This window comes from Drosophila kikkawai, chromosome 2L (genome assembly GCF_030179895.1).
Source record: "Drosophila kikkawai strain 14028-0561.14 chromosome 2L, DkikHiC1v2, whole genome shotgun sequence".
Taxonomy (NCBI): domain Eukaryota; kingdom Metazoa; phylum Arthropoda; class Insecta; order Diptera; family Drosophilidae; genus Drosophila; species Drosophila kikkawai.
This window is the reverse complement of record NC_091728.1, coordinates 1,124,975-1,149,417: the sequence shown is the minus strand read 5'-3', so window position 1 is coordinate 1,149,417 and position 24,443 is coordinate 1,124,975. Positions and strand designations below refer to the sequence as shown.

Below are 24,443 nucleotides of genomic sequence, written 5' to 3'. Positions count from 1 at the left end.
AATATATATTTAAAAAAAATCATAGCCACCTAGAAATTATATTATTTCACTAAATTTTTTGGTTTTAAGCAAATATTAACAGAAAAATTAAGATAAGTAAAGGCTAAGCTCTGGTTAAATACTTTTCTTAACATTTTTTCTCTGTGCTTAGTCCTAGAATTTCACCTCGCCACTCTCCATTGGGGACATCCAAGATGCAACTGACAAATTTGTCTCGCTTTGCTGTGTATTGTGTCCTTTTCAGCTTGTTTTTTCTCCCTCCTAGATTTTTTGTTTTGTGTTTTTCTCTTTGCTAAAGTTTCCATCTTGTTATTTTCCTTTGGCAGAGCCAGAACAGCAGGGAAACAGAGTTGAGGGCCCAGTCAGGTGAGAGAAGACCAAAAATTCAAATTCAAATTCAAATTTATTCTGTCTTGACCTGAGAGAGAGAGCCAGAGCCGAGTTCCTTGTGGCTGCTCCTCCGCTTCCTTTGCCCTGTCACGGTCGCCATTGGCTTTGTGCCTTGTCATTCCGGGCCCTGGACCTTCTATTTGCATAGGCCTATGTGGCTCAGGCCCTATATGATGATGATACGATCTCGAGTTACCCGCAATCCGTATCCGAATCTGGATCCTTATTTCCAGCGGGCTCTGTTTGCTGCCCTGCGTTGTTAATAGTTCGTGTAAAAATCTACAAATATTTGCACTCTATTAATTTTTCTGATTTCTTTTTGTTTCCAAACCGTTCTCGTGTTTCTTTTGTTTTTCTAGTACACGCTTCGCATAATTTTTTCCGTTCCTGTTCTCTGTATCAACACGAAATTTAATATACACTTTCCCTCCCCGCTCGCTGATATTTACTCACAGGACACACATATAGTCAGGGCTTTTTTTAAGCGTTAGGAAAATGTGCGTTTCGAAACTGTAAGGGAAGTCTAATTAAATATTTTAAATACAATTAATATAAAATTTAAAAAAAATATATAAATTTTTAACAATTTCTCAGGTTTCTTTGTAGGGAAGAATAGTTTGATACCGCTTTAAATATTATATAGAAAATAAATAAAAAGTAAAATCTAATTATTAATTATAATTATTTAAAAAAAAATATATATTTTAAGATTTGTTAATTTTTAACAAAATTTATAAATGAAAAAACCTATTTCTATGACCTTTACTGTATCCATATATAAATATATATGTTCCTATTTTTTATATACAATTTTTTCGACCATTTTTCGAGCTCTTTGTGTGTGTATATGAGTGTGTCTGTGTGTGTGGCATATGAAATATTTACCCATTAAATTTGCCTTTAATTAAATGCCGCTCCCCCATTTTTTTTCTCTCTTATTTATAGGAGCCCAAGGGTAGGCAGGAGGGAGAAAGGGTTCGACATTTCGTTTGTTGAAATAAAAATATTGTTAATTGCAATTTATTCACATGAACACCTCGCCGGGCGGAGAGCCGGGCCAAAAGTCATTTCAGTCGCATTCGATTTTAATATTTCATTATTTAATATGTCCTGGCCAGGATCTGGGGGCCAGGGGTAGGGGGAATGCATATGCATAATGAATAACCCATTTGGAGAGCACCAACCGACACGGAGATGAGAGATTCATGAGTGTCGTCCGGAGCTGGCGAGGAATTATCATGGAACATTGGAGCACAACCTGGCTTTGGGGAAGGATTAAAGGTGATACTGGTTGGAATCGAGGCTGGCTTAGGTGCACCCGGCCTTAATATTCTTTTAAGATAATTAAATCCCCTTGGGCTTTGCATATTTTATTTGTATTTTTAATTGTAATATAATGTTGAATAGGTAATGAGCTCTTTGTTGTAGCTTTTTAATTAAATTTATTTATTATGTTGTTAATTAATTATATGCAAATAAGTAGTTTTTGTTATTTAAATTTTATTTAATACAATTGAGTCCAAGGGTAAGAGGAAATATTTAAGGGAATTGAATATAGAAGAGCTTAGTTAGTTGTTTTTAAGACAAGAGTTTAGTTTAATTTACTAAAATAATAACAAACAAGAAAGGAAGCTAACTTCGGCACGCCGAAGTTTGTATACCCTTGCAGATTGGTTTTGATGTTTATATTATAGAGTTTCATTCCATTTTACCTATACTTATTATGATTACAGTTTGACAGTTACCGTTTTACATTCCCAGCTTTACATATTTTATGCATTTACCGATCGCTTCTATGGCAGCTATATGATATAGTTGCCCGATTTTTATGAAATTTATACCAAAATTCTAGAATAATAAAAAAAGCTTATATCTCAGAGTAGATAAAAATACGTTGAAAAACAACGAAGCTATAATTTTTTTCCTATTAATTTCCTGATCGGTCCTATGGCAGCTATATCATATAGTCGTCCGATTTTCATAAAATTTTTACCAAAATTCAGAAATAATATAAAATGGCCATATCTTGAAAATGGTGCAAAAATGTTGAAAAACAGCAAAGTTATAATTTTTTTTCGAAAAATATATCGAACATTTGTATGGCAGCTATATGATATAGTCGTCCGATCCGGCCCGTTCCGACATATATAGCAGTGAGAGCATATAGAAGACTATATGCAAAGTTTCATTCAGATAGCTTTAAAACTGAGGGACTAGTTTGCGTAGAAACAGACAGACAGACAGACGGACAGACGGACAGACAGACAGACGGACAGACGGACAGACAGACAGACGGACAGACGGACATGGCTAGATCGACTCGGCTGTTGATGCTGATCAAGAATATATATACTTTATAGGGTCGGAAACGTCTCCTTCACTGCGTTGCAAACTTCTGACTGAAATTATAATACCCTGCAAGGGTATAAATATCTATTTAGTTTACCTTAAAGTTTGTTAATCTCTTAAGATCTCCTAAATATATTTATTTAGATTTTCTAATAACCAAAAGTAACAACATCCCAGTACCCTCTCCCTTTTCTCTTATAATTCCTCAGCAGGATGTGTTTCTCATTGCATTAACCAAAGATCAAAGACCTTCAGAGAATCTGAATCACTGGTCGATCCGCTTGAGGGCACGAGTCCTGCTCTGCCCTGTAGATTAGCAGGTGAAGCAGGTGAGTTTAATCCATAAAATGTGCGATTATTGCGTTTATGCGGCCCGGGGCGCATTCGATATAAAATATAAACAAACGTTAGAGAAATTACAGCACACAAAAGCCGAGCAAGGAGCAGAAAGCCCCTCTCTTTCTCTCTCCCAACACACACACACATGGCAGACGATGTCCTGATGTGTTCCTTGCCTTGTCCTCGCCCTGCCTCTGCTCCTGGAAAGACCCGACGCTTATTTGACTATCGATTAAAGTTTGTGGTCCTTGTGCACACAGCCCCGGAGTCGAGAGTGCTCGAAATAATACCAAAGAAAAGATTTTCGATTAATTTTAAATGTGCCAGGAATAAGATGCGGAACAGCAAGGAGCAGGAGAAGGAGCTTGCAGAAATTGGAGAAGAAATTCATTCTGGTTAAGTCACAAAAACCATTAGCAAGTTCAAAGAAAATGTGGCAAAATATAAGATTTAAATGGAAAATGCATGTAGTTTAAATCTTTTTTATACAAAAAATTCGTGTTCTATCAAGCGATTAAGAAATCTTCAGAGATTTTGATGGGTTTCAATATAAAAAGGAAACTAAAGCCTAAGGAAATTTTTGTGGATTTAGGAAATCAATTAAAATTGTGTCAAAAAGTGTACAAGAAATATTTTTGGTTTTATGTTTTAGTGCAAAAATCTCTAAAAATTAGAAACAAATTTAAATTCCCAAATATTCCCAAAAATATTTAAAAATATTAAATATTCCCAAAAATATTTAAAAATATTAAAAAATTTTTACATATTTTTGGGTATTATTTAAATTTATTTATAATTTTTAGAGCTTTTTGGATTAGATAAAGATATATTTAAACTAAGAATTATTGGAAAAAATTGTCACAAAATGAGATTCAGATCAACACTTAGTTCAATTTCTTTATGAGATTTTTAAAAATATATATTTTTTGTGGTTTTACTTTGTTTAAATATTACATTTGTTGTATACTTTTAAACATAATTTTTAAATAATAACCAAAATGTTCATTAAAACGTTGTAGATTAAAAATATAATATAAATAATATATATATAATATATAATATATAATATATAATATATAATATATAATATATAATATATAATATATAATATATAATATATAATATATAATATATAATATATAATATATAATATATAATATATAATATATAATATATAATATATAATATATAATATATAATATATAATATATAATATATAATATATAATATATAATATATAATATATAATATATAATATATAATATATAATATATAATATATAATATATAATATATAATATATAATATATAATATATAATATATAATATATAATATATAATATATAATATATAATATATAATATATAATATATAATATATAATATATAATATATAATATAATAATATATAATATATAAAAAACCTTCTGAAAAGTAAACAAAGAAATATTACAAGAATTAAATGATCATTTTAAAATTTTGTTGAGTTTTTTTTAGACACAGTTTTAATTTATTTCAAAACCACAATGATTTCCCTATTCATTTATTAATTTTTTATATACAAAAAATGCGCTTCCTTTTTAATCTCCGTTGCCTATTAAGTTAATAATGTCATCCTTTCATTATACATATATTATGGACTAATGAATGAATCCCCTTCTTCTCCGGGTATCTGGGTTGCACTGGTGAAAAAAAGCCAACCGAATTTCGCGCATCGTTGGGCGGCCTCATAAGAGAAGATTATCCAATGGCAACCATTCGCTTGCCGGCATACCCGCAGCCAGGGGACACGGTGTCAACCCCTGGTTGACCCGGGGATAATGAACTTTTTTCGGCTTCGTGTGTGTTAGACATATACGCCGCCGCGCCACGCCGCCGCCGCCGCCGATTTTTGCCTTATTTGACGCGCCGCCGCCAAATTATGAAAATAACGGCGCGCCGCGGCGCGCCGCTGGTGCGGCATCGGCGCAGCTTCAGCGCGGCCTTCAGTGTCATTGTTCTTTATAAAACTTTAAAAAAAATAAATAACTCATTAAAATGGCCTTTTTGCCTTATTTGACGCGCCGCCGCCGCCGGTTCTTTCTGACTACTACGCCGCCGCCGCCGAGTCATTTTGACCTCTACGCCGCCGCCGATGCCTTTAACCATCGGCGTAAACCTCTAGAGTGTGTGTATCTGAATCTGTATCCGGGAGATGCTGTGCCCTGTCCACCCGCTGCGACATCCACCTCAGCCTCAATTAGCTTATTGTGCTCGTCATTGTCAGCGGCAAAATGGCTGACAGGACGGGTGAGCTGGGGGACAGGGAGCAGAGGGTGTCATTAGGTGGCCGTTTCCCTTGGCCCCAACAAATCCACAAGGAGCTTGCCAAGGTGTTAAGCCAGCTGAGCCGTGAGCTCTGCATTCTCCGCCAGCAGCGGAAACTCCCTCTGCCCTTCAAGGCTTTGGACTTAAGTCCTGGAACCTGGGCGCTGGCCTGTCTGAAGGAGTCTTAATCAAACCAGGGGACACGTCGTCAGATCAGGGAAATGGGACTGGAAATATCAATTTTATGAGAAATTTAATAAGAAACATTAGCTTATAAAATTAAAATTAATTTAAATTCTTCATAAAATTCATTAATTTTTATTTATTAATTTTAATAATATATTTATATATATATTTTATATTATTTATATTTAATTTTTTATATATTTTTTATAATTTATTATTATAAATGCAAATAAAACAATCTCGACCATTTTCCTCTTTATTTTCAAATCCTCATCCGCTGTGAGCTTTTTGCCTAAGCCGGGACAGCTTTTAAATGGAAGTGGAGGAGTCCTGGTTGGTCCTTCCTAAGACTGCTTAGGTCCTGCAGCAGTCGTCCTTAATAACGGTAAATGGAAATTACCGCCAGCAGGGAATGAGGGGGAGCAGGCAGGAGGAGCACTCTGTTCGGCAATTGTTAAAAAGCAAAAGCAAATGTTATTGCCGAACAAACAGAAGTGAAAACCCGAAATCCATTCAAATCGCACAATTAGTTTGCCTCTAATCCGAGCCACAAACAAGGGCAGGAGTATTGGAGTAGGGATTCCATTGTTACGTATACCACACACACATATGCGGAATCCATAAAAGTTAAATACCAAAACCTGATGGTAGTCAAGGACTCCGTCACGCCACGATTTATATGTCAGGGGAAAGTTACACTAAAAATAATCATAAATAAAGCTTTAACTATATTATTCCTAATATTGTATAAATAGGGTAAGGTGGGGTAAAGCCGACAGTGTGGGTAAACCCGACCTCCCTCTGTTTTCGAAAATCGGAAGCACTACGCAAAATAATATTAGTGTTGTCGTGTAGAGCATCGAAAACAATGTAAATGACAGCATTTTATTAGTCAACATTGAGATGGTCAAACGACAACAAGTTTGTTTTCACAATTTTGAATTTCATTTTTGTGCATAATTGACTGCAGGATATTTCTTTTTGTCAAAGTTATCGCATGAAAAGGTAAGTGGATTTAGATTCTTTGAATAAAGTCCTACAAAGTGCATATAAGTTTGGTTCATTTTTTTTCATAATTTCTTTTTTAATTGCGTTTTTATGAAAAATTACGTGGTGGGGCAAATCCGACCTCTAAATAGTGGGGTAAATCCTGCCGCAAAAAATCCAAAAAAAACAACAATCACACCAAAACCATCAACATCGCAGCCAACCAGACGTTCAACTCGAACCAAAAAACGCCAGCAAGCTATTTGAGCAGCGAATCAGATGATACTGATTAATTATTTTGCTATTTAAATTTTTTTAATTCTTTTATCTTTTATTACCATTATTTAACATAACATTGATTGATTTATCATTGCAAAACCTATATTTAGGTTATATCTGTACTAAATCAACCAAAAACATAGGCGGTCGGGTTTACCCCATCATTTTTGAACTTAGCAAAAATGAACTTTTTCGTAAAACGCTTGTATCTCAAAACTTTTCAAAGGTATGAATAAAATGCTATGCATAGAACGTTGCCCAAAAGTCTAACCTTTAATTTGGTATATATAACGACTTTATCCGATGTAAAATAAGCATTTTATAGCCAAAACCATTTACTAGGTCGGCTTTACCCCACCTTACCCTACTATATGCTTTGAAATGACCTCCCTAGTCCTTGGAGGAGAGTTCACCCTGCAGAAATATACATTTTATGGCGTTACGCATCTTATTTCTTATATTATCATGCGTTTTCTTGTTTAGTAATATTTTGTTTGAGAATCCTGAAGAAATCTTTTCCCAAAAGTATTGAAATCTTTCTTTTAAAAAAACCCGAAATCTAGATATCTTTTCAAATTTTTATAAATTTTTAATATTTAATTTATATTTGGCCTTAAACTAAACTAGACTTACAAGGTTGAAATTTCACAATTTGTTTAAATGATTACACTTGTTTGATTTATATATAAAATTTAAATTTATTTAAAACATGGATGGGCAACGAATTATGAGCGTGGAGCCTGACAACTACCTCACTCTTAAGAAAAAATAAAAAAAATTTTAAAATTTGAATTAAAACTAAAAGAAATTGTGAGTATCAGAGCACATATTTTCTTCCCAAAAATTTGTATATTTGATCTTTAAACTTTCTTTTTGGAAAATTTAAAATAAAAACTTTAAATCAAAATCATATTTAACGGAAATATGTGTTTATTTTTTAAGTAAGCCTCATCGCACGGTTTGGCTGCCATATAATGTGCAGATTTTGTTATTATAATTCTTCTTCCCATGTTTTTCCATGGTTTCTGTGTTGTGTTGATCCTTTTTGGTCTGGAACTTAAGCCTAGACTTATCGACATTGACTAGAAAACAAGAATACAGCTAAAACAAGGCTTCCCTAGGACCTAGAGCAGCTACACATCCATTAGAACTAGAGATATTTAAGTCAAAGATTAACTATTCAAGTAATTCGCCTAAGTGTGACTCACAAAACATCGCTGGTGATGCCTCCGCCCTCCTGGTGATGGCTATGATGATGATGATGATGCAGTTGCTCAACCAGATCAGCGATACCCTCCACGCCAATACTCAACGAGGGCAACGTTTTATCCAGCACCAAAAGCGAAGGCGGCGTCTTGGGCTCGCCTTCCTCCATGCCAAAGGCAGACATGCCGATGCCAATACCAATACCTTCCAGGCAGAGTTCCGAGTTGGAGGCACTGACTCCCAGCGAGTGGGAGGAGTGTCCCACATAGGGCTGCAGCTGGGATTGCTCCTGCATGCTGAGTATGCAGTCCGCCTTGAAACTATCGATCGTGAACTGGTCCACGCTGAGGAACTTCATCTCATCGTAGGCGGAAGAGCCATCGGTCATGTCCAGGTCCAAGGCGTTGGCAAGCTCCAGAGCCTGCTGATGGTGCTGCTGCTGGTGCGGATTCTCCTGGTGAGGATTCTGCTGATGAAGCTGCTGAGGCGGGTGCTGCTGATGCTGCTGCTGCTGCTGAAGCTGTTGGTTTTCCACCTCCATTTGCGGTTGCGTCTGGCCCTGACTCTGAGGTGGATAGGTGGACCATTCCATGGACAGGCCACTGCCTCCTCTCTCCAGTCCAAGGTGGTCAATGTTGAGGTTCAAGAAGATATTGGGCGATAGCCGCGAAGGCGACATGCCGCCTGTTCCATAGGGAGCCTTAAGTTCGTTGTCCAAGGAGTTGGAGGATTGCGGGGGTGTGTCTGGCAGAAGGGTTCCACTGCCACCTAGGAAGTGGGTTAAAAAAATATTAGAAAAGTTATAATATATCCCTGGGTAATCCCTACCCAAAGCACTGTCTAGTTGCCCGAGCACAGCACTGGCACTGTCATCGTAGGCCGCTGCCGTCGTCACATCCAGCTCGAGGGCTCCCTCCTTGTACTCTCCGCCTCCCATGCCACCGATCTTCTCCTGCTTTCGCCACTTGGCTCGCCGGTTCTGAAACCACACTTGGACTCGGGCCTCTGTCAGGTCTATGCGTACGGCCAGCTCCTCCCGGAAGAAGACATCGGGGTAGTGGGTGCGCTGAAAGGCCCGCTCCAGCTCCTGCAGCTGAAGGGTGTTGAATGTGGTTCTGTTTTTTTGGGGTACAAAAAGAGAGAGACAAAATCAAAAACTATGTATGATTTAGTGATCGGGTATTCTAAGGTCGTTGCCTTTTCTTTAACTTAGGAGTTCAGGTTTATAAGTAATTTTCAGATTTCTATATTGATTATAGCAAATCCCCACCTGTATCTCCTCTGCTTGCGCTTCATTGTGCCTTTGTCCATGCGAATCCTGAGCTTAAAGATGGGTGAAAATGGATTAAAGAAGCCGCTGAAGCTTCGGGAGCTGCTGTAGCAGGCTCTGTTCTGTTTGGATCTCTCCTGCAAATCCCAAATCTTTGCCTATCTATAACGGTCTTCAAGCGCGTCGTGACATAGTCGCCGATTGAGTGTTGTTTTTTTTTTGTTGCTCTGCTATTTTTTAACGATTTTCGTCGGACACTTTGAGGGCTTCGCGGGCGCTGCTGCTGCTTCTCGCCGCTTTTCCGCTTCGACAAATTCCACGGCGGAAAAAAAGAACTGTACAACAGCAGCACCGATGAGAAGAACCTACTCCTCTCCTGGAAGGCAGCTGCAGCTCAGCATAAATCCGCGACCAGCGGAGGAAGCTGCTGCATCTTCCTCGGGGAATAACCAGAGTTCTTCTTTGGGTTCGAAAGCAATTGGCTAGCTGTGCATGTCAAACTGTGGACACACAGTGGGCAATGTTCTTGCCTCGACGACGCGATTTCGACTGAGAGAGGCGGGTACTTCCACAGTGGTCTAGCTGCGAGCAGCCCCCGCCGAACGGGAAGCCCTAGAAGGCTAGTCCCAGACCCAGAGTCCGTTCATTATACCTTACACACTCGTCGGGCACCCTACTATGGCATATAGTATAGTCTTCAGTGGAGGTCCAACTCTGACCCAATGATACCTCTGGCAGTCGGTCTAGCCGGACATACCATTTCTTTGGGGGCATAGGCTCTGCACCTGACCCAAGATGTGGCCAAAAAAATAAGCAGAGACACAGTGAGCTCATACCTAGTGGCGTCTGAAAAGGGAAAGGGAGTCCTGGCGATGTCTAGGGAGATGGTAATACCTAAATTTTTTGTGTATATTTCCGTATTTACTAAAATTTAGAAGCATTTGTATAGAAAGTATATCTTCTAACCTCTCTTAGCCAAAATATGTAGCAAATTTTCTAATAAAAGAAACAAAAGTTAAGGAAAATTAAGGGAAAATTCCGGAAAATACAAATCCCATCGTGAAGGCAAGCCCTCTTTGCCTGTCCGCTTAAAAGTATGCCTACCTAGACCAAAAACTTTTCGGAGACTGTTTCGGAAGCCACCCCACAAGCAGTGGTCATCCCACGGCGGCAGGCGGGAGGATCAGGTTGCCCTTTGCCTGTGCACACATGTCTGGGTCAGTGGGCTTCCTTTGGACCCACTCCAGCACAACACACTCCCACAACACTTAAGGCCTTAAAGCCATTTCCCACTCGCCCACCACCACTACCACCATCGCCTTGGAAAGCCACAGGAAAGTGTATAAATAGCCAAGGGACGGACTCTACTCAACCCCTTCGCCATCAGCACTTGAGCTTGGTGCGGTCATTGTTGTGGTGTCAACAGTTGATTCCATTGTTCTCCATCCTGTCCAGGTGACGGCCCATAATGGAGTTGCTCTTCTCCACAAAAGGTAATCCGAGCGGGGCTCTGGCCTTTTGTCCAAGATGAGTATAAAAAGGGCCAAGACTCCTTTGCCAGAGCCGCACAAGAAGTTTAGTGCTGGACAGGCACAGATCGAGCAGGATGCCCTGGGTGAGTTTTTGATAAATATTAAAAATATGTGAAATATATTTAAAAATATATAAAATATATTTAAAAATATATAAAGTATATTTAAACATATATAAAGTATATTTAAAAATATATATAATTTATTAAAAATATAAAAACTATATTTAAAAATATATAAAATATGTTTAAAAATTTTATAAAATATGTTTAAAAATATATAAAATATAAATAAATATAAATGATGAAAAGAATGTTTTTTCCCCTTATAGTTGCCCTTTTCCATAGCGCTGGCGCTGTTGATCCTGGCAAATAAAGGATACGCCACGAATCGGTACCCCAGCGATGGCGTTTACGAGGAGATGGTCGGTCTGAGACGCTGCGAGCCCCAGTGTCTTGAAGATCAGGTGCAGGATGAGCAGCAGCCGGATCGCAGTACCTCCAAGATGCTGAGTGCCATTTTTGGCTTCCCACCCAGTACACCTCATCCCATGGAGGCGCCGGCATCACCAAGAGCCATGCCCCACCAGTTGCCGCCGATGTACTACAACGACTTCTATGAGGACCTGCTGGCTACCAAGCGGAATGATGTCCACTCCGCTGGCTGTGATTGCAAAGTTACGGTTTGTTTTGTTTTTTTGGGAAAAACTGAAATATAGATGATTTATGATCCTCCATTGATTCCTTAGAACGAACTGCTGGACTTGGGCAGCCAGGCCTTTCCTCGCTACCTAATGAACGCCGTTTGCGAGTCGCACTCGGGCAAGGATCTGGCCAAGTGCACTCACGGCTCCAATTGCCGCCCACTGGAGTATAAGGTTAAGGTTTTAACGCAGGAGATGGCACCAGAGAGCGCTAGTGCAGCCAACTCCTGGCTGAACAGGGACATGATGGCCCAGCCTTGGCAATTCAAAACAGTTACCGTGACCGCCGGCTGCTTCTGTGCCAAGTGATGGATCGTTGGAAAGGATGTGAGTTAATTGTGAGATATATTTGTATATTAAAGCGCCAAACAGACGCCAGAATTGCTTTATTGTGGGTGTCGGGGGTGTGAGATTCTAAGATACAACAGTGGTTTTAATCAAGGCATTTTCTTGGTTGTAAAATTATTTCAATTGTGGTTTGTTAAATTTATATTATTTTTAGATTAACTGCAGCCTGTCAGACTTTTGGATGGCCTTTTGTGCATTTATAGAATAATATAATATTATATGTAAATTTTGTCATCATTCCTTTTTTTCCAAGACACAAATAAGGTAAAAAAGAAAAGAAAAGGTCTCTAAAATATGTTCTTTAAAGATTGTTTACAACTTTTGAGATTTTTGTGGTAGATATTGGCTAGATTTCAAGAAGTTAATTTGGTTTTACAAGTAATGTATTAATATTTAGTTTGAAAATAGTTCATTTTTTAAAAGGAATGTTAAATAAAATTCGTTAGAGAAATGTCTTCGTTGAGCAGGAAGTGTGAGTTGCAGGTTCGTTCTTAATTGATGTATTTCAAGAGGTAAAATCCGATTTAGCATATGGAAAAAATATTCTCACTCAATAGCAAATCGAAAATATCGTAAAATTTTAAAATATCGGAATTTAAAATATCGAAATTCCTACAAAGTTCTTTGTTTTTCTGTACTTTTTGAGGCAAACAAAGAAATTAAAATATATTTTCCTAAGGGAAATTATTCTCTTTTTGGGAATGTATAAAATATTCGAAAAACGCCTATAAATTGTCTTTAAAAATCATGTGCTTACGTTACTTACTCTACTAAAACTTGTAAAATATTTGAGCGAGAGTCAAGGCACTAGTTGGACGCGTTCCATTCCACAAAAGGAAATGGTTATGGATGTAATCTTACTTAGCTTATGGACGGCTTTGTTGAAATTAATAAATCAAGCGGAGGGTATTTTCTGTGTGTTGCCGGCTAAGATCTTGAAATGAGCCGGGCTGCCATACCCAAGAGCGTGATACCCAGGGTCAAGCCTAGCCCAAAGCCTTGCCTCAATGTTGCACCGCTCTGCAAGAAGTAAAGGTTAGTTCAAGGACTCTAGGATTCCCCATTTTTTCTACTCACAATCACAAAGTAGTTGCAGCGATCGCCCTGACAGCACTCGTTGCACGCCCAATCCTCGTACCAGATGTGGGTGCAGTACAGCTGCATGTAGCGCTTCCGCTTGGACTGGCACTGCTCCTTGGTCATGCAGCGCTTGGACACGTAATACTGCTTGAGGGCGCCCTCCGAGAAGTATGGCTGCGATCCCCAGCGGATCTCCGTTCCGCAGGTGTTTTCATAGGACTCACAGGTCTTGATGGTGTTCAGACACTTTTCCGTATTGCCCGTTTGGTTGGAGCACACATAACACTCCAAGCCGGCCACAAAACTCACTAGGAAATGGGAATTAAATTGGCTTTTTGTGTTTGTAATTCTTTAGGTGTGGTCACTTACCTTGCGAGCACAAATAAACGGCAGCAATGGCCACCAGGGCTATCTCCCACGACTTCATCTTCACCAGATGGAGCCTCACAAAGTCTTTAATAACTTAAATAGCTTAAAATTGATAGCAAAACCGTAAATAAACGCAAAAATAATTAACAAACAAAACCACTCCCAAAAAAAACAAAAGTCGCGTGAGTTTTGCAACCCTAAAGTTTTGGCGTTTTCCAGCACAGGATGGTGCTGCCACCTGTGGCATATTTTTCAGCTATTTCTGGCTTTTTTCTAAAGCGCTTCTTTACGATCCATCAAGTTGGCAGCACCTGTTTGAGAGACGACTAACCAGATTCAGATTCCACTGAGATTCCAGCAGGAGCAGCATCCCATTCCCGGTCAGATGGCCAAAAAGGAACAGGATGTCGTCGACCAGGAGTTGCCACCACCCCCGGCCAGGTGTTCCTGGCAGCCGGCACTGCCCGAGGGATTCCGCCAGTTAAACACACAGGTGGCCGGCCACAATTTCGAGTCCAGCAACGCCGAGGCCATTGGACTCCTGCAAGACTACACGGGTGGCTGCGTGCTGAAGCCCCTGGGGAAGCCGGAGTGCGGCGAAAGAGAGCTGAGATTCTATGAATCACTCGCCGAGGCAGGTGCTTTAGGTGATAATGACCTTGCCCTGCTCCGCGGTCACGTCCCCCGATTTTACGGCCCCCTGAAACTGGTTGTGAATCAGCGCGAACGCACGTTCCTTCGCCTGGAAGACCTCACGCGCGATATGCTCCAGCCGTGCGTCATGGACGTGAAGGTGGGTAAACGAACCTGGGATCCGGCAGCCTCTCCCCACAAGCGGCAAGTGGAGGAGGCCAAGTATGTGCAGTGTAAGCAAGCGCTGGGACTGTGCCTGCCCGGCTTCCAGGTGTATATTCCGGATCAGGACACCGAGAAAGCCACAATTCTGCGTCGAGGCAGGGACTATGGCAAGAGCCTGAGCGTGGACGGATTCAAGGAGACCATGGCCCTGTTCTTTAATGCCAGCACTAGCCATTCCAAGGCCCGGAGAGCGGGCAAGGAGTTGTTACTACAGGAAGTGCTCCGTCAGCTGCAGGACATCCTCAACTGGTTTCACAGCCAACGGCTGTACCACTTCTACGCCAGCTCCTTGCTCATCTGCTACGATTACTCGAGATTGAAGGACCAGCCGCTGCTCAATGGTCACCACCCACATCATGGGGAGCAGGAGGACAATGCTCCCACCTCCCCCTCGACTTGGGTGCGTGTCCGTATGATTGACTTTGCTCACGTCTACCCAGCGGAGCAGGCTCTGCCCGATGAGAACTACATGTTCGGCCTGAGGAGCCTGATAGAGGTGGTCCAGGCATTACTCCATCGATGACCAGGAAGAAGTTCCAATCTCATGGCAATGAGACACTCACACTTTTGTATTATCGTAAGCCAAAAGATTAAGTCCACAGTATAGCAAGCAAAGCGACTCTAAACTTAGAATAAAACCCGGTTTTGTACAATCTGTGTTATATAGTTGGGTTTTTTTCTGGGAGTTTTAACTTATTTTTAATAGAAGGTTTTGAAATCATTTAAAATCTTGTCCTATAAGCTTTGCCTGTAATGTACAAGCTATAAGTATCTTGAAAGAGAGGTTACCCCTTAATATTTGTATATAGAAATTCAAATATAATAGTATGAGCGTTACGCATCTTATGAGTTCATTGATAGAATGCAGTAAGTCATTGGTTTTCCAAGGAAATTACTTTAGTAATAGGTTAATAATATAAAAAACCATAAGCATATAGTAGTTTCCATAACAAAAAATTACAAAACAAGAGATTTATAGTTGAAATAGCTTAGTTATTGTGTGATTTTCCAGTAAATGCAACCCATATAAATCTAGTACTAGCAATATCTTGCAAAAGTTGTTACTATCTTTTAAAGTAAATACTACAGTTGGGAGCACCATAAATATTTACAATCAGTAATCCTCTATCTAATCTACAAAACAGCCAGATAAGAAATCGGAAAAGATGATAAATGATAAAAAGATTAAGAAACGTAAGTTTTCATATTCCAACTCAAGAATTATTTGAGAGTTTCTTGACTTCTTTAGTGATAAAGAAATTACTACAGCTTTAGATAGGGTAAGAATTACAAAAACAAAACCTACCACCACCTTTGATTTCCCTCTCATGTTAAAAAAAACCTTTAATTTTCTACATTTTGGTTTTTTTGTGTTTATTTTCGTGTCCTATATAAAGATAGATCTACTCGGTTAAAACTTAAAGCGCATAGTCCAGTTCGTACCGCTCGTATTGGTTCTTGGGATCATTGGTGATGCGCGGATAGCCGGCAATAAGGGCATCCTGCCCGCCAATGTACAGCGAGTTGTAGATCTTCCAGTAGACATCACGCACCTTCCGCGCGGGATGGAACAGACCCTGCAGGGTGTACTGCAGAATCTTGATGGGCCCTAAGGACACCCTCAGGCCGTCCACGGAATCCATAAAGGCTTGGACGAGATGGGGCGATGTCTCGAAGATATTCGGCCACACGTAGTTGAGGAGATGCGTCAAGGCGTCCTCGCAGCCAAAGCCATAGACTCCCAAGGACATGTGCTTGATGGCGGAGCAGGCGGTCTGCCTGTGAACCAGATCCCTGTCCATGAGGGCGTCCTCCAGCAGCGGGCACACGGCATAAATATAATCCTTTCCCATTTCGCCAATGTATTCGAAGAGGAAGGAGAGGGATTTGAGTACACCGTTCTGGACGTTCAGCTCGGGCACTCGGTATTCGTTCATCAGGGCAGGGAGCACGGTGAAGGGACGACATGTCTCCGCCACAATGGCAATGGCCACGGTGGTGCAAACACGGTTCTGACGCTCCTGCACCTTCAGGTTGTTGAGCAGCGTGGCCAGCACATCGTGGGGGCCAATAGCCTTGGCTATATAACCAAAGGTGTTGACTGTGGCTCGCCGGATGGCCTTCTTGTGGGCCTTGAGCAGCTCCAGCAGCTCGAAACAGATGCGCATCCACTCGCGAGCGGACACATACTCCGGGCCACGATCCGCTATCCTGCCCACCAGATCGATGCAGTTCTCCTGCACCTTCTCGTGGCGATTCTTCAGAATGGGTGTCAATCGGGGCAGCAAGTCCTTGATGGGCGGCGTCATCTTGGTCATGCCAATGACGTTGACAATGGCCTTTAGGGCGCCCAGAATGCTGCCCAGCACCTCGGGATACTCCTCGCCCAAGTACTCGTAGAGCACGACGCCAAGGTGACCCATTAGCTTCTCCTCCTGGCAGGTCTTCATCACCACCGCTATTCTGGAGATGAGATCCGCCGCCTGCTGTCGCACCTTGGCGGATTTGTTGTTCAATCTCCACAGGATGGTGCCGCAAATCTGTGGGAGGTAGGGCTTCACGCGCTTGCCCAGTTGGTTTACTATGGTGCCGAAACCATTCAGCATCACCACATCCTCGGTGGTCTGCTCCTGGAAGGCATACAGTATGCCATCGATGAGTTGCTCCTCCAACCGGGAATCAATATCCGCCGCTCCGAGATTACCCATGATCTTCTCCACCGTTTCCATCACCATTTTCCGGTACTGTTCGTTCTCATCCTTGAGATCGTCCACCACACGATTGATGATCTCGGAGGCGCCCACCTTGTTGGCTATCTCCACGGTGGTGTCCACCAACTGGCGGTAGTTGCGTCTGTCCAGGGCCATGCGATGGTTCCAGAAGAACTTGAAGAAATGCGGCAGGATCTCCTCCTTGATGTACTGCGGCTCTACGCCATCAGTGGCGCAACACTGCTTCACCACCTTGAGGACAATCTTCTTCATTTCCTCGTCCGGCGACTGGAACTCTCGGATCAGGATCAGCATCACCTCGCGCGTGTAGTAATTGGCATACTCGGCGTCCATGAGGGGTATGAGGTAGCCGATGGCCTTGAGGAAGGCGGCCAGACCCTTGCCGCGATGCGTTCGGATACCCTTCCACAGGGGCTTCAGCACGGAGTCGAAGGATTCAATGCCATAGGGAGTGGCTGCCTCGGCCAGGGCAGCAATGGCCAGGGCTGTAATGGTGCGAACCTTCTGCTGCTCATCCACCAGCCCATGCTCGATAATCTCCACGAGCGCCTTGAGATGCGGCAGGATGGCGCAACCCATAAGAATGGCTATTTGCTGGACAATCTTGATGCCCGTGTGCCGCGCCTGCCAGGACTTTTTGGATTTGCAAACCGCCTTCAGAAAAGGCAACAGCGAGGGTATACCCAAGGCGGAGGCCACCACGGCAAAGGCCCGGGCTGTTGTGTTTCTCACATACTCGTCAATGTTGTCGATATCCGGTCGCATGGTGGAGATCATGGTGGCCAGGCCCGCCGCCTTGGCAAGGTTGGAAATGATCTCTCTTCCCTCGATGCGGGCATAGTGATCTTCGTCGATCAGAAGGGGTTCTATCACGACCAGAATCTTGTGCACATAGGGACGCACCAGGTCGTCCAGCTTGTAGAGCACTCTATCAATCACCTTGACCAGCAAATGACGCTCCTGATCCTCCAGTGTCGGCGACATGAGCAGGGGCAGGATTTGATTGAAGAGCGGCCCGGCACCAAACTCCCTGGCCTTGTCCGTGATCTGTCGCAGAGCTGACTTCCTCATCGGCGGCGAACCATTCTTTATGGTCAGCAATAGCTTCATAATCTTGCGCTCCTTTAGCTCCTCCGGCGACAGGGCATCCTCGTTGACGTCCACCAGGAGCTTGTCAAAATATTGCGCATCCTCCGGCTTCATGAAGGGCAGATTCTGTCCCTTTGGCTGATTATCCATAAACTTGGCATTCTTGTCCTCCACTTGGATAAAGAAGCCGGCGGGTGTCCCAGCTATGGGCGTGGGTGTGGCCATAAGCTTACGGCCGGGCGTCCGGAGGGGTACGTACCCCGCGGGCGGCGGTAGAATCTTGTATCCCGGCGGGAACACTTGGTCCAGCTCCTCGTCTGTGTACGGCCTGTTCCTCTCATCGATTTCCTTCTCCCAGCGATAGGCCTGCAGCTGCTCCGGCGTCATGGCAGCCAGTGCACCCGGCGTGGGCGTAGCCATTGCCATTGCCTTGACTCCAATAGGCGTGCTTCCTCCGGGTGTCATCAGAGGGGTGGCATGACCAGGAGTGGCATGCGGTGTCATACTAGGCGTCATGCTCGGTGTCATGGCATTGGCGTTTGTGGGCGTAATAGCGGGCGTGGCATTCGAGGGGGTTTCATCCCAGCGCGAGCGACGTTTCGAGGCTCCTGGTGTGGACTCAATGGAGATACTCTCGCCGCCGGCTCCACTGCCTGTCCGGTCGGGCTTGGGGGTCTCTGCCCAACCACTGTGTCCCGGTGTTTCCCGCTCTGTTTTTGGTGTCTCATCCCAGCGATTCCTGCGCGCCGATTTCTCATGGCCCGGTGTCTCGTGTCCCGGGGTCATGGCATGTGCGGGAGTGGCATCCCAGATGCGTGTGCCCAGTCCAGGCGTAGCGCCGGGCGTCTCGCTGCCCTTGTGGCCTGGCGTCTCATCCCAACGATGGTCTCCAGGAGTTTTCTGAAGGGAAAAATATAAATTAATAAATCTTTTTAAGGAGAAGGGAATCTTAGCTTTATACTCACATCCTCCCAGGTGGGAGTGGCGGCGCTGCTTGGTGTGGCCGCCACCTTGGCGGGCACAAAGCTATCGCTGACTGTCTGATCCCATCTTCCCCGCTTTCGGGCGCCCTCCTTGGGGGCCGAGGATTCACCATTTGCTGACGACGACGACGTGGAAGACTTGACCAGCGTGCCATCCTTGGTCTTCTCTAGGATCTTGCGCCGCAGCTCTGTCTCTTCGCCCTTCAGCATCTGCTCCCGCATGATGTCCGTGTATGTGCGGGAGCCCACATCCGGCGTCTTGCCGCCTTCGGCAAAGGGATCCGCTCGCTCCGGTGAGATAATGATGCGTCGCCGCTTCTGCCTGTACTCATCCTCACGATCCGCAATCGTGGGACGCCGCCGATCGGCCATGGGATCCACATCCTCCTTGCCCTGGGTGACATCTTTCAGTACAGAAGTGGGCGCCGTGTAGGTGGTGCGCTTCTGGGGCACGGGGAAGCCATCATCCTCGTCCTCGTCCACCTCCTCGGCATCGTTGGCCGCTATAGAGGTGTTGTAGCCCTCGTAGCGACCCTTCCCCTTGTTGGCCTCATCGTCGTAGAGGTCGCTATCGAAGAAACCGCCACTGTCCAGCAAACCGACGCCAGCTGCCGCCGCCGTGCTCTTGGCCAGCTCAGTCTTCTTCTCCTGGATCACGCTAATCTGTGCCTCGATGTCTGTGTGGGGGAGAAGAAAAATCGTTTCAAGTTGATTGATTTTCATGCAAACCGGGTACTGGGAATTGGGATTACTATGGACTTCCAGTGGTGGATTTCTGCATCCCGGTATTCCCTGACCCGGTAGCTGGACAATTGGATGCCTTTATTTCACTTACCTTCATGCGTTCGCGGTATATTTTCCATTTTTTAACGAAAATTTCACCAAGACGCGTACATGAAAATTCGTTGGATCGGTTAGAGCTGAGACGTTGTGTTACGATAGTATCGATATAACGATATAAATAGTTCTGTTATTTAATAAAAATTAAAAAATTATATTCCATACAATATAATATTCAAATTAATTAACTTGTATTAAAATTATTTAAATAATTGATTTTAATTGTTTAAATAAATTTTTTATAAAATGAAATTCATGAAAAAAGCTGGATTTGGCTACAAATTCGCCAAAGGCTATAAGATCTATCGATTACAGAGTTATCGCCTTCTTTGCTCCTGCCTGGTCACACTCGACCACTCGCGGCACGTGTTTATTTTTGTTTTGTTCTTTTCTCGCCGAGGCTTTCTGTGAAAATGCTGGCCAAAAAACAAAAAATGCAGGCGGAAACGGACTCCGCCGGTGAGGCACCACAGGCCACGCCCCACACGATACAGGCGCGCCTTATATCAGACACGGGCGAGGAAGCTGGGCCGCCCATTGATCTGCCAGCGGGGATTACGACCCAGCAACTGGGCCTCATTTGCAACGCTCTGCTGAAGAATGAGGAGACCACGCCTTATCTGTTCTTCGTGGGCGACTACGAGATCAAGAAGAGCCTCGAGGACACCCTGGACCTGGCTACCGTGGACACAGAGAATGTCATCGACATTGTTTACCAGCCACAGGCGGTCTTCAAGGTTCGCCCTGTGACGAGATGCACGAGCTCCATGCCGGGCCATGCCGAGGCTGTGGTTTCCCTCAACTTTAGTCCCGATGGAGCGCATTTGGCCAGCGGGAGTGGCGATACGACTGTGCGCCTGTGGGATCTCAACACAGAGACTCCGCACTTCACCTGCACGGGTCACAAGCAGTGGGTTTTGTGCGTTTCCTGGGCTCCGGATGGCAAGCGCTTGGCCAGTGGCTGCAAGGCGGGCTCCATAATTATCTGGGATCCGGAAACGGGCCAGCAAAAGGGACGACCGCTCAGTGGACACAAGAAGCACATCAACTGCCTCGCCTGGGAGCCATATCACCGGGATCCCGAGTGTCGGAGGCTGGCGTCCGCCAGCGGTGACGGTGACTGCAGGATTTGGGATGTGAAACTGGGCCAGTGCCTGATGAACATTGCCGGTCACACGAATGCAGTGACAGCGGTGAGATGGGGCGGAGCTGGTCTCATTTACACTTCCTCCAAGGATCGCACGGTAAAGATGTGGCGTGCTGCCGATGGCATCCTGTGTCGCACCTTCTCTGGCCATGCCCACTGGGTGAATAACATTGCCTTGAGCACGGACTATGTGCTGCGTACAGGTCCCTTTCACCCGGTCAAGGATCGTTCCAAGAGTCACCTCAGCCAGAGCAGTAAGTAACCCTGATCCTTCTATCCTTCCTTTTATTTTAATTATAGAAACCAATCATTTACAGCTGAAGAACTGCAGGAATCTGCCTTGAAGCGCTACCAGGCTGTCTGTCCCGATGAGGTGGAGTCTCTGGTCTCCTGCTCGGATGACAACACCCTCTATCTGTGGCGCAACAACCAAAACAAGTGCGTGGAGCGCATGACTGGCCACCAGAATGTGGTCAACGATGTGAAATATTCGCCGGATGTGAAGCTCATTGCCTCGGCATCCTTTGACAAGTCGGTGCGTCTGTGGCGTGCCCATGATGGCCAGTATATGGCCACCTTCCGGGGACATGTGCAGGCTGTTTACACGCTGGCCTGGTCAGCGGATTCACGCTTGATCGTTTCCGGCAGCAAAGATTCCACATTGAAGGGTAGGTCACACTTCTATCCATCTGATGGAGTGCTCTTTTAAAAAGTTTATTTTCTTGCTACAGTTTGGAGTGTTCAGACCAAGAAACTGGCCCAGGAGCTGCCTGGCCATGCGGATGAGGTGTTTGGCGTGGACTGGGCGCCCGACGGGTCTCGGGTGGCCTCTGGTGGCAAGGACAAAGTCATTAAGCTGTGAGTATTATCTTAAAAAGTGATTTAGAGAAAAGAGATGAGGGTCGAAATGAGGCGTTTCTTTAATTACAATTTCGACTTTTAGTGAAACCAAAATTAGACAAGAGATTCTGTAAATTTTTAGGCGGGCTTTATTGTCAAAAACTAGTGTAACCATTTAATGGTTTTTATAGTTTTTTATATATTTATTTCATACTTAATTTTTCTTCTTTGACAATCTGGCTTTTGTTGCATCTTTCAGATGGGCCTACTAGACGTCTACATCCTCCTTCATATTGTACTCTCTCCTTTAAGTGACTACCTGGGAAAATAAAGCAAAGATCCTGAGAGATCTCGAGTGATCCTGAGTAACTAATCCTCTCTTCAATATCTTCTAAATGCTCTGCTGCTGGAGGCTTTTTGCCTTCTGCTTGTAGCGACCCTCAAAGGTCTCGGAGTGGGAGAAGTAGGACTGCGGCACTGCCGACTCCGATTGCAGGGCTTTCTCGGCGGCCACGAAGCCGGCTGCCACGCACTCGTCCAGGATGCGTCCCTGCTGCAGCAGTGCCGTGATGAATCCGGCACAGAAACTGTCGCCCGCACCGGAGACATTGACTATATTATGGACCAGAGGGGCGGCGTAGAAGCGTAGACGGTGAGCCACAGCGGATTTACTGACGTCCAAGAGCAGGCTGGCATCCTGCTCGGCATCGCCGCGATAGCTAAGGAGCACGCCATGGTCGCCGAGGGTGGCTATGATGCAGTTGAAATGAGAACCGATCTGCTTGATCATGAATTTGGCCTGCTGGAGGAGTTTCTCCTGCGGCACTTTGGTGCCAAGTTCCAAGACCACTGGTTGACCTGTGATAGCCTCCGTGATGGTCTTGAGCTCCTGGAGATTGGGTTTGATCAGACGTATGTTCTTGGTCAGCTCCGGGAGCAGCTTGAAGGGCTTCCCCGCTATAAACATGTCCGTGGGCTCGAAGAAGACGGGTATCTTGTTCTTTTGCGCCTGATGCAGGATGCTGGCCATCGCGTGCTCTGAAATGTTGCTGTCCATGACGATGATGGGCGCATCGGCGAAGAATTGATGGTGAGCCTGCAGTGTCTCGGGCGTAATGCTCTGATGGATCTCCATGTTTCCGAGTATAAGCCTGCAGTCACCGTACTTGTCAAATATCAGCGAGCAGAGCGAGGTATTTTGGTTACTCTCGAGGATTATGCCACGTTTCAGGGCCTTGGGCATCATCTGGAGCAGGGTGTGGCCCATCTGGTCGTTGCCCACGGCCGATATGAGATTCACATCGCCGTACAACTTGTAAATTCCTTCCGCAATGTTGCGGCCCACGCCGCCGGCTGCCTGCTTAGCCACCGCAGAGTAGGTGGCTCCGTCCAGCCTTACATCCCGCTTCTGGTCATCCACGGTAAAGGAGAGATCCAGAATGGAGGCCCCAACAACCAGGGGTTTCCTTGATATCCCAGAAGGGGAGGCGGCGGCGGTGGAGTCGTTTCTCGAGGATATTTCGCTGAGCGAAGCAGCTATTTGCGCTGCCACCTTGGCATTGTTCTTGATGAGGGCAATGTTGGACTTGAGGCTGCTTCCCCCTGTGATCTTGGCTATGGCGGCGAGCAGGAAGGGAGTCACCTCCTTCCCGGACACACCCTGGGCCTTGGCCTGCTCCGTTGCCTCTTGGATGGCGGCCTCTATTTTGGCCTTATCCGCCGCAAATTCCTCGGGAATGGGTACTCCGATGAGCACACCCGACTGCATTTGCAGCTCCTGCCAGGATTGAAGGAGCTTCGCCGCCTCCTGGGCACTGCCAAGGTCATAGGGCACCGTGCAGCCACTGTCGCGGGTATAGAAATCCGGAAAGATGCCACCGGAACTCTCGTAGCTGGCCACACACACGCCCTGTGTCTCCAGATACTCCAGTGTGCGCGGTATGTCCAAGATCGACTTGACACCGCTGCAAACCACAGCCACTGGAGTGCGTCCCAGCTCGGTGAGGTCGGCGGAAACATCTAAAGACTCCTGACCATCGCGATGAACGCCACCGATTCCTCCCGTGGCGAACACTTTGATGCCCACCCGATGGGCAATGATCATGGTGGCTGCCACAGTGGTACCGCCACTCTGTTTCCTGGCCACCACGAATGGGAGATCCCTACGCGAGCACTTGATGACCTGATCCCGGGGCTTCTCGGCCAGCGTGGTGAGTTCTTCGCGGGTTAGGCCCACCTTGATCCTTCCGTCCAGTATACCAATGGTGGCGGGAATAGCTCCATGGAGGCGCACCTGCTCCTCCACCGCCAGGGCCGTTGTCACGTTCTCCGGCATCGGCATTCCGTGCGTAATTATCGTGGACTCCAGAGCCACCACCGGCTTATGGAGTTGCAGGGCTTGCCGCACTTCCGGATGGAGCACTATGTGGTCATGCTGGTGTCGACGGAGACTCCTGTGCAGCAACCGCACGGCGGGAAATAGGAGATTTCGCCGTAGCAGCATTGTAAACAAATCAAAACAAAAACGCACGCGAGTCGCCGCCTGCTGATCCAGACAGTCCTGCCAACTCAGCAACAAATATCGATATCGATAACACAAGTACAGGTACAG

At 44.8% G+C, this 24,443-nt stretch overlaps 7 protein-coding genes across 8 annotated transcripts; 3 read left to right on the top strand and 4 right to left on the bottom strand.

Moving 5' to 3' along the window:
• Nucleotides 1-7,399: 7,399 nt before the first annotated feature.
• Pph13 (PvuII-PstI homology 13) lies at nucleotides 7,400-9,620 on the bottom strand. The gene is made up of 4 exons (XM_017166338.3): nucleotides 9,312-9,620; nucleotides 8,870-9,156; nucleotides 8,044-8,809; nucleotides 7,400-7,985 (listed from the first exon to the last, which is right to left on the bottom strand). The coding sequence occupies exons 1-4, from the start codon at nucleotides 9,350-9,352 to the stop codon at nucleotides 7,937-7,939; spliced, it is 1,143 nt and encodes a 380-aa protein (XP_017021827.1). The 5' UTR covers nucleotides 9,353-9,620; the 3' UTR covers nucleotides 7,400-7,936.
• A 361-nt stretch (nucleotides 9,621-9,981) lies between these two features.
• Nucleotides 9,982-11,855, top strand: Ptth (Prothoracicotropic hormone). Of its 2 annotated transcripts, none has more exons than XM_017166339.3 (3): nucleotides 9,982-10,926; nucleotides 11,175-11,525; nucleotides 11,592-11,855. In XM_017166339.3, exons 1-3 carry the CDS (start codon nucleotides 10,918-10,920, stop codon nucleotides 11,853-11,855), a joined length of 624 nt encoding a protein of 207 aa, XP_017021828.1. In that variant the 5' UTR covers nucleotides 9,982-10,917. The 2 variants fall into 2 exon arrangements, with proteins under 2 accessions (XP_017021828.1, XP_070144928.1); XM_070288827.1 differs by having other exon boundaries at nucleotides 11,155-11,525.
• A 15-nt stretch (nucleotides 11,856-11,870) lies between these two features.
• On the bottom strand, nucleotides 11,871-13,535 carry cold (coiled). Its single transcript, XM_017166341.3, has 3 exons — nucleotides 13,344-13,535; nucleotides 12,972-13,282; nucleotides 11,871-12,914 (listed from the first exon to the last, which is right to left on the bottom strand). Exons 1-3 carry the CDS (start codon nucleotides 13,399-13,401, stop codon nucleotides 12,822-12,824), a joined length of 462 nt encoding a protein of 153 aa, XP_017021830.1. The 5' UTR covers nucleotides 13,402-13,535; the 3' UTR covers nucleotides 11,871-12,821.
• A 109-nt stretch (nucleotides 13,536-13,644) lies between these two features.
• Nucleotides 13,645-14,863, top strand: Ipk2 (Inositol phosphate kinase 2). The gene has a single exon (XM_017166236.2). The coding sequence runs from the start codon at nucleotides 13,729-13,731 to the stop codon at nucleotides 14,722-14,724; it is 996 nt and encodes a 331-aa protein (XP_017021725.1). The 5' UTR covers nucleotides 13,645-13,728; the 3' UTR covers nucleotides 14,725-14,863.
• A 697-nt stretch (nucleotides 14,864-15,560) lies between these two features.
• Nucleotides 15,561-19,968, bottom strand: Sf3b1 (splicing factor 3b subunit 1). The gene is made up of 3 exons (XM_017166332.3): nucleotides 19,841-19,968; nucleotides 18,988-19,682; nucleotides 15,561-18,922 (listed from the first exon to the last, which is right to left on the bottom strand). The coding sequence occupies exons 1-3, from the start codon at nucleotides 19,866-19,868 to the stop codon at nucleotides 15,620-15,622; spliced, it is 4,026 nt and encodes a 1,341-aa protein (XP_017021821.1). The 5' UTR covers nucleotides 19,869-19,968; the 3' UTR covers nucleotides 15,561-15,619.
• Nucleotides 19,969-20,185: 217 nt separating this feature from the next.
• Nucleotides 20,186-22,201, top strand: Nle (notchless protein homolog 1). The gene is made up of 4 exons (XM_017166312.2): nucleotides 20,186-21,246; nucleotides 21,310-21,660; nucleotides 21,724-21,850; nucleotides 22,092-22,201. Exons 1-4 carry the CDS (start codon nucleotides 20,259-20,261, stop codon nucleotides 22,102-22,104), a joined length of 1,479 nt encoding a protein of 492 aa, XP_017021801.1. The 5' UTR covers nucleotides 20,186-20,258; the 3' UTR covers nucleotides 22,105-22,201.
• On the bottom strand, nucleotides 21,959-24,389 carry LOC108074315 (uncharacterized). The gene has a single exon (XM_017166311.3). It carries the CDS (start codon nucleotides 24,333-24,335, stop codon nucleotides 22,224-22,226), a length of 2,112 nt encoding a protein of 703 aa, XP_017021800.3. The 5' UTR covers nucleotides 24,336-24,389; the 3' UTR covers nucleotides 21,959-22,223.
• Between the last annotated feature and the right edge of the window lie 54 nt (nucleotides 24,390-24,443).